Genomic DNA, 11,684 nt, shown 5'->3' on the forward strand with positions numbered 1-11,684 from the left:
TCTCGTCATTTTTTTTTTTTTTTTGAGGCAAAACAGAGGAAGCTGTTCCTCCCACTTGCTCGTATCACACAGCAGCAGCAGCAGCAGCAGCAGCAGCAGTGTGGCACTGTATGCAGACTGCAGTCAGGAGGACAGATAGATGGATAGACAGAGAGAGAGAGAGAGAGAGAGAGAGAGAGAGAGAGAACACTCTGTTTACAGCTGGATGTATTCCCCAGCTGCTGCATCATGCACAAACAGAACTATTTATATGATGCCTGCAGATACAGAAATGTTGTGAGGCAGGGAGGGGGATGTATACTGCATGAATAAATTTAAATATTGATATAAGACATGCACCCACAGCTTACATAATACATAAAAAGCTCCTATAAATAGCAAATGACTGCAAGACGTTATCTCATTGCATTGAATTCAAAGCAGCAAGTCACCTTAGTGTGAGAAATATCGGAAGGATCGCATCACAACCATTTGATGTTGGCCAAAAAAATGATACAAGTCATCCTGAGTGTCTGAGCTCATCCTTGGCTCCTGAACAGGTTAATTATATACGCTGTATGGCGAGACACATTCACGGACCCACTGGAAATCACGTAAAACACAAAACCTTGTAAGCGTAACCAAAGTGATGCGTTTTAAAACGGCTGTTGAAGCACTTTCACGTATCGGAGCCGTGTTTTAACTCTTTTGTAGTTGCGGCAGTTTTAAACAAACAACCGAGGAGCAAAATTGTTGGATGACATAATTGTGCCACTCTGCCGTACAACGTCACAAGTGTCCCCACTCAGACCTCACGCCGTACGCCGACTCGTGGTGTCGCAAAACCAGCGCTGCCTCGTCCCACGTGATGCTGCGCGGCTACTGGGGAAGCTACTGTGAATGAGCGTGTGTGTGTGTGTGTGTGTATGTGTGAGAGAGAGAAACGTGAGGCTGCCGGGCTGAAGCTTGAGTCTTAGCGGACACCAACTAGTCTTACGAACATGGAGGGAGCCGACGAGTTCATGAAGTACCGTTCCCCGCTGGTGTCGAGGTACGCCAGCAAGGAAATGGCCTACAACTTCAGCGACAGGAAGAAATTCACAACCTGGAGGAAGCTGTGGATCTACCTGGCCAAGGCGGAGAAGGTTTGGCAGCAAACGCATCCTGTGTTCTTGCTAATATTGTCCTTAATTAAAACTATAGGCGTTGTTTTATGCTTTATAAGTCTCATGAACTAAAGTTTGCGACCTTCAAAGGGCCCTATCAAGTTCTCTGCTCTAAATATAGCTTTAAGGAGGACCCCACCGCAGAGCCCCCTGAATGGCTGTCAGGTCTCTGTCTACTCCTGGTGCCACACAATAAGAAGACACAACACACGTGATAAAGAATAAAGTTTTAGGTTAGAGGGAACATAAAGTCTTTTAGACCTGCACAGAAACCAAATGAATGAATGTTGTTTAACCTGTTTTGAAAATATAATGAAAATTCCAATAGTTTTTGTCCTTTTAAGTAACATGAGTTCAATCAACATTTTTTCTACCCCTGTTATGTAGCATTGGACTTGCTAAAATCATCTCCACCCTCACGGTATCACATATACAAATGCATACAAGCTTTTTGATTTTGACACTAACTGAAGTATTCAGACCTGCGGCTCTTTACTCTATCAAATTGAAATACTCATTATGTCTTGTGCACATTTTTATGCACGTTTCTACAAAAATCAGCCTTAACTTGTGGCCTTCACTAAAAAACTGAAAACAAGACAAACATTTCTGTGGCTTTAAACAATATTTTGCTGCACAGTATAAAAAGATGGCTCAAGGGGTTATGAGAAACTTGACATTTAACTTGACATCACACAATGTGGACCCCCCCCCCCCGGCCAACACTACCCTATGTTTTACACATCATGCAAGGGTTAACAAGAAGAATCGACATATGTACCAAGCAGATGATTTCAGAATATCTACTGACATTCCTTAAACTTAAAGCTTATTTCCCATAATATGAAGAAAGTGATTTCTGCCTTCATCCTATTAGAGAGGGCAGGAGGGTGGGGGTGGGGGTGGGGGGGGTGTTAACTGTTTACTGACCCTCTTTCACATGCATCTGCTCACATGGCCTGTCACACACACCAATCAGCACTGATCAGTCCAGCTTATTCTATTTTCCTGTATTTTTAGATGTTCTGCAGAGGGTTATGCTCACTATAGTTTGCCTTTGCAGAGTAAGCGAGGCCCGTGGCTACCGCTGTGTGGTTCGTGTGAGAAAATAGCATGCAGAGAATGTCAGAGTAACTGGAGAACGCCCCCCTCGAGAGGCTGCATTTGCAGTCCAAGTCTTGCCCAGCCTAACTTCTGTGGCCTTTCCCCTCAAAACATTTTCTCATTTTCTGTAGCGCTGTTTCTCGTGTTGAGTCATCATTTGCTTGCGCACATTCTGACCTTTGACACGTCTGACGTCGTTTGGTCTTCAACAAACGTAAACTGTAACAAAGAGGGAGATGGAGGTACCACAGATTCTCAATTAATCCACTCTGCAGTCCCATCTCATGACTGATGGCGCCCCATAGAAAAAAACCTCCAATCTAATCAAGATATTGAGTGCCTTGTCACGAGGAAAGCGCATGCCTGCCCAGACTGTAGAAAAGACACAAGGACAACTGATGTCATTATAGGCTGTTTTCCGCCTGGTTAAAAGAAATCTCAAAGTGACATGTGATTCTTGAAGAAATATTTACCATACGTTACTATCAGCAAACAGTAGCGTGTAGATTTTTCCCAGATTACCTGTGCTTTGATTAAGGCTTTTTTTTTTTATGAAAAATTCCAAAAAAATGTTAAATGCTTCCCAACATTAAATCTTCAAGTGGATTTTGTTTGACCTTCAGTCTAAAACTGTAAGATACTTAATTTACTATGATGTATGACAAAGAAAAGCATCAAATTCTCACATTTAAGAAACTGAAACCAGAGAACTTTAAAGTTGTCACGTTCTGCTAATTTTGAAGTTCATACTTACATTTGACAGGGCCTACTTGAGCAGGCTTTTGTGGTTTAATGTTTAAAAAAAACACATGGACAGCGAGGTGGATTCAGGAAGTTTTCGGTGTGCGGGAACTGTCGGCCTGCCTAAGGGCTTGAAGAGGTCACATGATCAACAGATCCCCCTATGACCTCATAAAGGGAGCTGAGTCTAAACGGTGTGTTTTCGCACACATTCACTGAAAAATGGAGCGGGAGAAAAAGAGAGAGGATGGTCTTTTATCATAGTTTGAGGGTCTCTAGACACACTGGGGACACATTTATGTTAGAAAAGGTACATTTTACATAACATGGAACCTTTTTAAGCATGAATTACCTGACTAATCTCTCCGCCTTCATCGTCTTCCTCCTCAGGCTTTGGATCTGCCCATCACGGACGCCCAGATCCTTGAGATGGAGAGCCACGAAAAGGACATCGACTTTGCCATGGCGGCGGAGGAGGAACGCAAGCTCAGGCACGATGTCATGGCTCACGTTCACACCTTCGCACACTGCTGCCCCACTGCTGCTCCCATCATCCACCTCGGCGCCACCTCCTGCTACGTGGGAGACAATACTGTAATGTTGACTGACATCGTACATACTACTGTAACACGCATTATTCATTTGACTACAAGATCAGTAATCTCATCTTTTTTTTCTTCCACTTGCCATGTGTGTGTGTGCACCCTTGAAACTCCTCACACTGCATTGGGATTATTTGTGTTATTTCTTCAAACGCTTTCATGTTCTCTAAGTAGTTTTCTTCTTCTTCCTCAGGATCTGATTATGCTGCGCGATGGATTTGACATTCTCTTGCCTAAGGTGAGGCTCAGCTGTTTGCCAGAATCCATGCACACTCATCCAGTTGTGCATCTATGAAATTGGTGAAATTAGGGGCATAGCCTCAGCTGTTGGGTAACAAGTCAACTATGTAGAAATAATTTTTTTTACAGTGTTTTGTCACATCACACATAGAATGCAAACAGACATAAGCGTAATGTGGGGGAATATGGGCATGAGTAATAAGTTTGTTATGCAATAATTCAGTGATAAAAGCCTTTGTCCTTTTTTCCACAGCTGGCGAGAGTCATTGACAGACTGGCAAACTTTGCAGAGAAATATGCTGACCTCCCCACGCTTGGCTTCACACACTACCAGTGAGTCTGAACACTGACGGCTGTCCCATCAGATGCATCCTATTTGCAATGTTTTCTTAAACAGTCGGCCTGGTGTGCATTGTTTATAATGTGCCCCCCCCCTTCTCCCTGCGCCTGCTCTGCCTCCAGGCCCGCCCAGTTGACCACAGTTGGAAAACGAGCCTGCCTGTGGCTGCAGGACTTGACCATGGACATGCGCAACCTGCAGCGAGCCCGCGATGACCTGCGTTTCCGCGGGGTCAAGGGGACCACTGGCACCCAGGCCAGCTTCCTGCAGCTCTTTCAAGGGGACCACGAAAAGGTGATAAGTCATCAAGAAACTGGCATGTAGACAGTGACAGAGATGACGACTTTGAATCCTTGTATTACGATGGATTCAAATGTAATAATTCTCACATTTCACACACTCTTCAACCAGGTGGAAGAGCTTGACAGAAAGGTGACAGAGATGGCTGGCTTCAAAAAGTAAGTTTTGTGCTAAAATGGGAAGAGATTTATGATTCCTGACTCTTCATATTCAGTAAAAATCATATCTGTTCTGCAAGTTTAATGGAAGAAAAGTGATTATTGATGACACAAGACAAGCAGACATGGAGATAAAAAAACAGTTAATGGAAAAAATTGCTGTATAAACTGTGAAGCGCCATCACCAAAATAAGAGTGGTGTCGTTTAACATGTTATGGACACTTGCTTTGATACTAACCATGATGATGTCGTTCCCATGCTACCCAGAGCCTACCTGGTGACTGGACAGACATACAGTCGTAAGGTGGACGTAGACTGCCTGTCCAGCCTGGCCAGTTTGGGAGCTACCGTCCACAAGGTAAGCTGCAGAAACTGGAGGCACATAGAGAAACGTTTCCATCTAGTGGTGTTTAGTGGAAATGCGCAAGACTCTTTATCTTTATCTCTTTATCTGACTTCCTGACTGCTGTAGATCTGCACAGACATCCGTCTGCTCGCCAACCTGAAGGAGATCGAAGAGCCTTTTGAGAAGGAGCAGATTGGTATGCTCACCCGACATACACAGTTGGATCACATTCTGGCATTCAAACACACATTGATCCCATAGTGCAACCAACGGCACAAATCATATGTCAGCATGAAGTTGTCGCCCCCCAGGTTCCAGTGCCATGCCCTACAAGAGGAACCCCATGCGGGCCGAGCGCTGCTGCAGCTTGGCCCGACATCTGGTGGCACTGATGGCCGACCCGCTGCAGACGGCCTCCGTCCAGTGGCTGGAGAGGACGCTGGACGACAGTGCCAACAGGTCTGCCACATCAGACAGTTTTCTTGAATTTCTTTTTTTTTTTCTAGCGGAGTGTCCATTTGCACCCAGGTGCAAATAGCCACATGGCTGCTATGCAGCTATTTACACCTGGCATGTGTTGTCCTGTTCATCTTGATGTGTTTGGAGTGGTTTAGGTACATCCTTTTTAACTACTACATCAGTATCAGCCAGTTTTCTTTTATTATTACTGTTTCAGCCACAGTTTGGTTAGAACTACTTAATTTGGTTTAGAAAAAGATAATAATGAGTCAGACCTGGGTGCAAATAGTGTTGTTGACCACTGACACCCAGGTGCAAAAAGCATCTTCCTGTTTTTTAAATCCTATACGAGATATTTTAACATGCGTGTAGCAACTCACACTTTTATTAAGCGACTGTCAATCAGCTAAAGGTATCTGGACTCATGCACAGGCTTCTTTCTCCCGGCTCCTCCACATATTTACTAATTTCACCCCCCTCTCTCATGCGCAGGAGGATTTCCCTGCCCGAGTCCTTCCTGACAGCAGACATTATCCTCAGCACCCTGCAGAACATCACAGAGGGACTGGTGGTCTACCCCAAAGTCATTGAGAGACACATCCGCCACGAGCTGCCCTTCATGGCCACAGAGAACATCATCATGGCTGTGGTGAAGGCTGGAGGAAACAGACAGGTATTGGCGTTGGTTAACGTGACAACAGCCCACCGTGACGTCCTCGAAATAACATCTTCGCACTCCTTCAGGACTGCCACGAGAAGATCCGTGTCCTGTCCCAGGAAGCGGCAGCTGTGGTCAAACAAGAAGGAGGTGATAACGACCTGCTGGCCAGAGTCCAGCGAGACCCCTACTTCGCCCCCATTCTGGGGCAGCTGGACTCCATTCTGGACCCCAAGACCTTTATTGGTCGTGCTCCCCAGCAGGTACAACACAAACAGTTCCTCATTTGTATTCGAGCTGCCGTCCTGACTGCTCGTCTGCCGTTAGAAGAGCTCTTCTGGTTTATTTTTAAGTACCCGTATGCTACTGATGTGTCATTTAATCTGTGTTTTCTTTTACCTCCTTCTGCGATGTCCTCTTGTGCAGGTGGCCAAGTTCCTGTCCGAAGAAGTACATCCCCTGCTGGAGCCTTACAAGGCTAAGATGGATGTCAAGATTGAGCTTGAGCTTTGACACACACACACACACACACACACACACACACACACACACACACACACACACACACACACACACACACACACACACACACACACACTAATGGATATTGTGACTTGAACACAAGCCAAGAGAAGAAGACTTTATCGTTCTGTGTGGCCTCAATAAAGAACTGATTGAATTGATCTCTTTAATGTGCTGCCTCCATACTGTTACATTTTTATTTCAAGTTGAACGACTTAAATGTAACTTAAACAAGATAATGTATAATAAAATTGTGGTAATAAATTCCTGTGTTCCTCTTTGACAAGAACCTAAGGTCATATGTGCCGGAAGGACTTTTACAAGGCTTCAAGTGAATTATTAATCTACCACTTTATTACTTAACATTTGATTTGATTCATTGACATGATTAATCCTCGAGCGAGATACCAAGGCCTGTATATGGTTACTGAGGCTGTGTTTCACTTATTATGATTACTGTAAAGGAAATTCAGGGTCTTGCTTAGAGCAGTTAGACTTTAGGGTCGGTTTTCAGTTACCGGAAACAGAAAGGTAAACTGTAGAGGAGAGGAAACGCACTGTTAGAATTGAGAGGAACTTGTGCATGAGGTTGTAAATCTAAAAAAAAAAAAAAAAAAAAAGCTCAAAGTCCAGCACAGCCCTTAAATAGAATGTCATGTTACCGTACCTTATGGTGCAATGCACCACTTGATAACAGTGCAGGGAGTGAAGTGAGCATCTTTGGTTTGTTTTAGAATCGCAACTTTTTCAAATTTTGCGTTCATATTTTCACTTTGCTCCCCGCCCTCAGGCTACAGGCTTCGTCCAGTAGTAACCTCATACAAAACCATTGTGATCATATTCATGGTATGCTGCTACACTGACACTAAGTCAGCTTATCACTCCATGTGTGAAACATCAGAACAAAATGCACCTCTGTCTGCTATTGTCATTAAGGTAATGGTAAAGCTACCAGAGACTCAGCACAGAGTGAGTACAACTGTCTTCACACGCTGTTAACTTCATAGGTTAATATTTTCTTTTTACTTTACAACTTTGTGTATTTAGCTTTACCAATCACCACTGTGTTTTGTGGTTAGGTGGTGGTGGCGTGCGTTTGAACCAAGCAGCAGCTGTATGGCAACATGTGGCTGTGGGTACTGCTCCCCATCGGCTTGGCTGTCTTCGGCACTGTGGGCATTTGGACTGTGTGAGTATTTTTCCTTCAAGTTTATTTACTCTTTCATAAATGCTAGTTTATAATCTTACCTCATTTCTCAAGATTGAACCGCAGGGGAGGTGATAGTTAATGAGAGCTGAGTGTAACACAGTGAAGCAAACCGAGATATGTCCACAACAAACAGAGCAGCATTTACTACTCCAGCACAGCCTGGACAGTGATTATGGGTTAGTACTATTGTAAGAAAACTATTGTAAAAAACAAACAAACCTGCAAACAATTTACTTTTTTACCAAGTTTCATTACTTGTTTAGCAGTGCTTTAGACTATAGGATGCAAAGTGCAGTCTAAAAAATTGTATACATATAAAATACTTACCTACCAGTAGATAGAAGGGAAGAAGCACAGGAAATGAGGGAGCCACACATTTGCATTTAGGAGGGATCGAGCAATTACAATGTAAATATGTTATTGGTTCCCTGATACATATTAAATAATTGAATTAATACAGACAGGGTAACAACAGCATTAGTTTATTTCTTTTTTAAATTTCTTTTTCTAAAATTGTATCAATATCTATGTCATGAGAAGTAGCCAGACACTTTAACTAAGTGAAAATAAACAACAACTTGGACGCATATAATGTAAAATACATATAACTGTACATTTTTTACAATGCAATTTGCACTGTATTTTATGGTATAACTATATGATAAATTTGAAATGAATAATACTGTATGTCATTGTATTGCAGTATTGACACTGTTACCTGTTTCTCCCGTCTTGTTACCCAGTAACAATATTACTCCACTTAGAGTGTCATTTACTTCTGACCTCTTCTTTTCCTCCCTTGTACTTGTACATATTTATATTTAAGTTTAAATGCCCCTGTACTGTAGTATTTTATTGAGACATTGTATGTACTAAACTGTTACACTGCATGTGCTGGCTGTAATCTAAAGCTTAACTGTATAAATGAATTTACATTATAATATGAGTCTTATACCTGATTATGGTAAGACCAACAGGTGTCTGCTCTGATTAATAAGTAATCCATACACGTTTAAGAAAACATGGATAATTATGACTAAGGGCTGTCAAGTAATTAAGGATGATGATGATGACTATCTTCTTCTTATCTCCCATGAACAATGTGCGTGTTTTCTTGCCATTAGGTTTGCCATAAGTGTAACCAATGGATCAGTCAACCTCACAGAGGGAATCCCCTATATCAGGTTGGTATGATTCCCCGACAGATGATGATGATGATGATGATGATAAATAGGTAAATAAACGAATAAATAAATAATAAAAAAGTTCAATTGAACTGAAACTTGACAAGTGAAATGAACATCTGTGTCGGCTTTCTTTAATATTTACAGCAATAATGTGAGTTCATTTTGTTGACAAGTTAATGTTGAATGATAATGATTCGGTTTTCTCTTTGTTCTGTTAGTCAGTGTGGCACTTACATCCCTCAGAGCTGTCTCTTCTCCCAGGTCTGCAACATCTGCTCTGTTTTAGGTGATGACAGATGTATTCATTGCCTTTACAGAAATCGTATTTGAGGCAGGTCTCAAACGTATGCAGCAGTATCGGCACAATTTTAAGGTGACTTTTCAAGTAACTTATCTTCCATTTTCCGCCATCGTCTGTCCTCTTCTCTCCCCGTCTGTGTCCCCCAGGCTTGTGGATTGTGGTGATCCGTTTCCAGCAGGTTAGGGACTTTGGTAACCACGGGAAGGCCAACATAGTCAGCATTGTGCTGGGGTTCATCTCCTCTGTAGGAATCTCTGTCACGGGCAACTTCCAGGTAACAGCTGAAATAAATAAAGAATAACAATAACACTCACACACTCTGTGCTCATGTAAAGCTCTTCTCCCTCTGTCTCAGCAATCAGTCTTAATGAAAGTTCACCTTTTGGGAGCGTTCCTGGCTTTCTTCCTCGGCCTGGCCTACTTCTGGGTACAGCTGTTTCTAACCTATCGGGCCGGGCCGTCTCAGGACCGAGGCTGGGTTGGGCCTGCCAGGGCCACCTGCTGCATCCTCTGTACAATCCTGGTCATTGTTAGTATCCTTCCTGTCCGCACTGCTGACTCATTCCTCCATTACTTTTTAGGCTAGCCAGCTATTTGAGCTGTATATCTAGAACTTTTAGGTAACTACTTCAACTGTATCCATCACATTTAGCCCTGGTGCCCTTCTGGCACAAGATAATCGGGAGTAATAGCAATAGCTGTCATGACTGTTGGTTTGCTTATTTTGAAATCTTTTTAAATGGCAGATTTAGCTCTTGTTGAAAGGGACTAGATATGTATAAAGCGTGAGATGTAGCTTTTTTTGAAAGGTCCCACACATTGTTTGCAACCACGCAGCCACGGGTTAGAACAGGAAACTACAGACAAGACGAAGGGGACGAACATGAACTACGACTTATGGGTCACGCAAAATTATCGTGCACCCAAGTTCAACCTGTGGAACTGTCAATGAACCTACAAGTTTTGATTTATTATGACGTGCATTTAGTCAGTATTAAGCTCCTTGACCGCTTCCCCCCTCCTTCAGTGTCCGTTCTCCGCAACACAGGCTATCGCTCCGGGGCTGCTGCGAGTGAATGGGCCTTGGTCATGCTGTTCTTCTGCCTGTTTGGCCTTTTTGCGGCTGAGTTCAGACACATCGACGGCTGCCACCTCACTGTACAGAAACAAGCTCTTGGGAATGTCTGCACTCCTGCCTCAACAGAAATTAATGTTCAAGTCGCCAATGAGATTAGCTGAACACACACACGTGCGTACAATTACGCACAAGCATACGTCGTTCAAAAATAACTTGGCCTTCTTCTTGGGCTGTAGCTGCAGGTGCAGAATTGCCTGTAATGTCGGTACAAAGCCTGTGCACTAGATTCATAATGTACATTAAGTATTTGCCATCTCGAAAGATGCATTAATAACAGGTTTGTTTTATAGCAATAAAACAAACCTGAAGACTGAACAATCTCAGTCTCAGGATTCACCTCCTTTACTTTTTTGTGTTCTTGCCATTCTATTATCAACACATACACACAGGAAGGAACACATTATCTTTCTATTTCTTTCTAAAATGATAATTTGACTAATGTTTTTATGTTTGTTTGCAGTAAATGAATCACAAAAACGAAAATCTCCACAAGTTTGGGCTTTTTTTTTTTCCATAAACATTTTTTTTCAAAAATTTTTGTGTCAAAGTGATACAATTTTCGATTATACTCGTTCTTACGAAGCAGTTCAGTATCGCATGCTTTGCACAAACATAGAAAACAAATATAAAAAGAAAAGCAATAACAGAAATAGAATAAACCGAGATAACACATAAAACAAGGCCTTTCAAGAACATAGCTTCTCTTTTTGAATTTAGGAGATGGTCATCTCTAGATACAGTACATGGTTGCAAGGGATTCAAAAATTAGTCAAGTCATCAGAAACATCAAAGTCCTTAGTAAAGTCAATAAAGGGTCCCCAAATCTTTTCGAATTCTTGTTGCCTTGACTTATGTATATATGTTATTCTTTCCAAAGGTAAGCTAGATAACATCTGTTTTAACCATTGGGAGATGCCAGGTCCATTCATATTTTTCCAATTTATAGCAATACATCTTTTTACTATCATTGAGCTTAAATCAATAAAAGTACTTTCTGCTTTACTTAAGTTATGTTTATCCGGATATATAGCCATTATAAATAATCAATCTGTTTTGAAATGATCTTTTCAATTAAGTTTTTCACGTCTACCCAAAAAGTTTTTATTTGACTGCATTCCCACGTACAGTGTATTAACGTACCTTTTAAGCCACATTTCATACATATGTCTGGTATGTTCCTATTGTACTTATTTAATTTCACAGGTGTTGTATATATACGCATTAGCCATTTG

The 11,684-nt window shown here is 42.1% G+C and overlaps 2 protein-coding genes across 3 annotated transcripts; both read left to right on the forward strand.

Moving 5' to 3' along the window:
• Nucleotides 1-846: 846 nt before the first annotated feature.
• On the forward strand, nucleotides 847-6,883 carry adsl (adenylosuccinate lyase). Of its 2 annotated transcripts, XM_070848346.1 has the most exons (13): nucleotides 847-1,124; nucleotides 3,381-3,584; nucleotides 3,786-3,830; nucleotides 4,086-4,165; nucleotides 4,295-4,466; nucleotides 4,584-4,630; nucleotides 4,899-4,989; nucleotides 5,104-5,173; nucleotides 5,289-5,436; nucleotides 5,929-6,109; nucleotides 6,181-6,357; nucleotides 6,521-6,606; nucleotides 6,669-6,883. In XM_070848346.1, coding segments are annotated over exons 1-13 (1,446 nt in total). In that variant the 5' UTR covers nucleotides 847-980; the 3' UTR covers nucleotides 6,670-6,883. The 2 variants fall into 2 exon arrangements, with proteins under 2 accessions (XP_070704447.1, XP_070704446.1); XM_070848345.1 differs by having other exon boundaries at nucleotides 6,521-6,777.
• Nucleotides 6,884-7,710: 827 nt separating this feature from the next.
• tmem150b (transmembrane protein 150B) lies at nucleotides 7,711-10,723 on the forward strand. The gene is made up of 6 exons (XM_070848520.1): nucleotides 7,711-7,805; nucleotides 8,951-9,010; nucleotides 9,232-9,299; nucleotides 9,461-9,588; nucleotides 9,670-9,847; nucleotides 10,342-10,723. The coding sequence occupies exons 1-6, from the start codon at nucleotides 7,741-7,743 to the stop codon at nucleotides 10,551-10,553; spliced, it is 711 nt and encodes a 236-aa protein (XP_070704621.1). The 5' UTR covers nucleotides 7,711-7,740; the 3' UTR covers nucleotides 10,554-10,723.
• The last annotated feature ends 961 nt before the right edge of the window (nucleotides 10,724-11,684 follow it).

Source organism: Pempheris klunzingeri, chromosome 17, assembly GCF_042242105.1.
Source record: "Pempheris klunzingeri isolate RE-2024b chromosome 17, fPemKlu1.hap1, whole genome shotgun sequence".
Lineage (NCBI taxonomy): Eukaryota > Metazoa > Chordata > Actinopteri > Acropomatiformes > Pempheridae > Pempheris > Pempheris klunzingeri.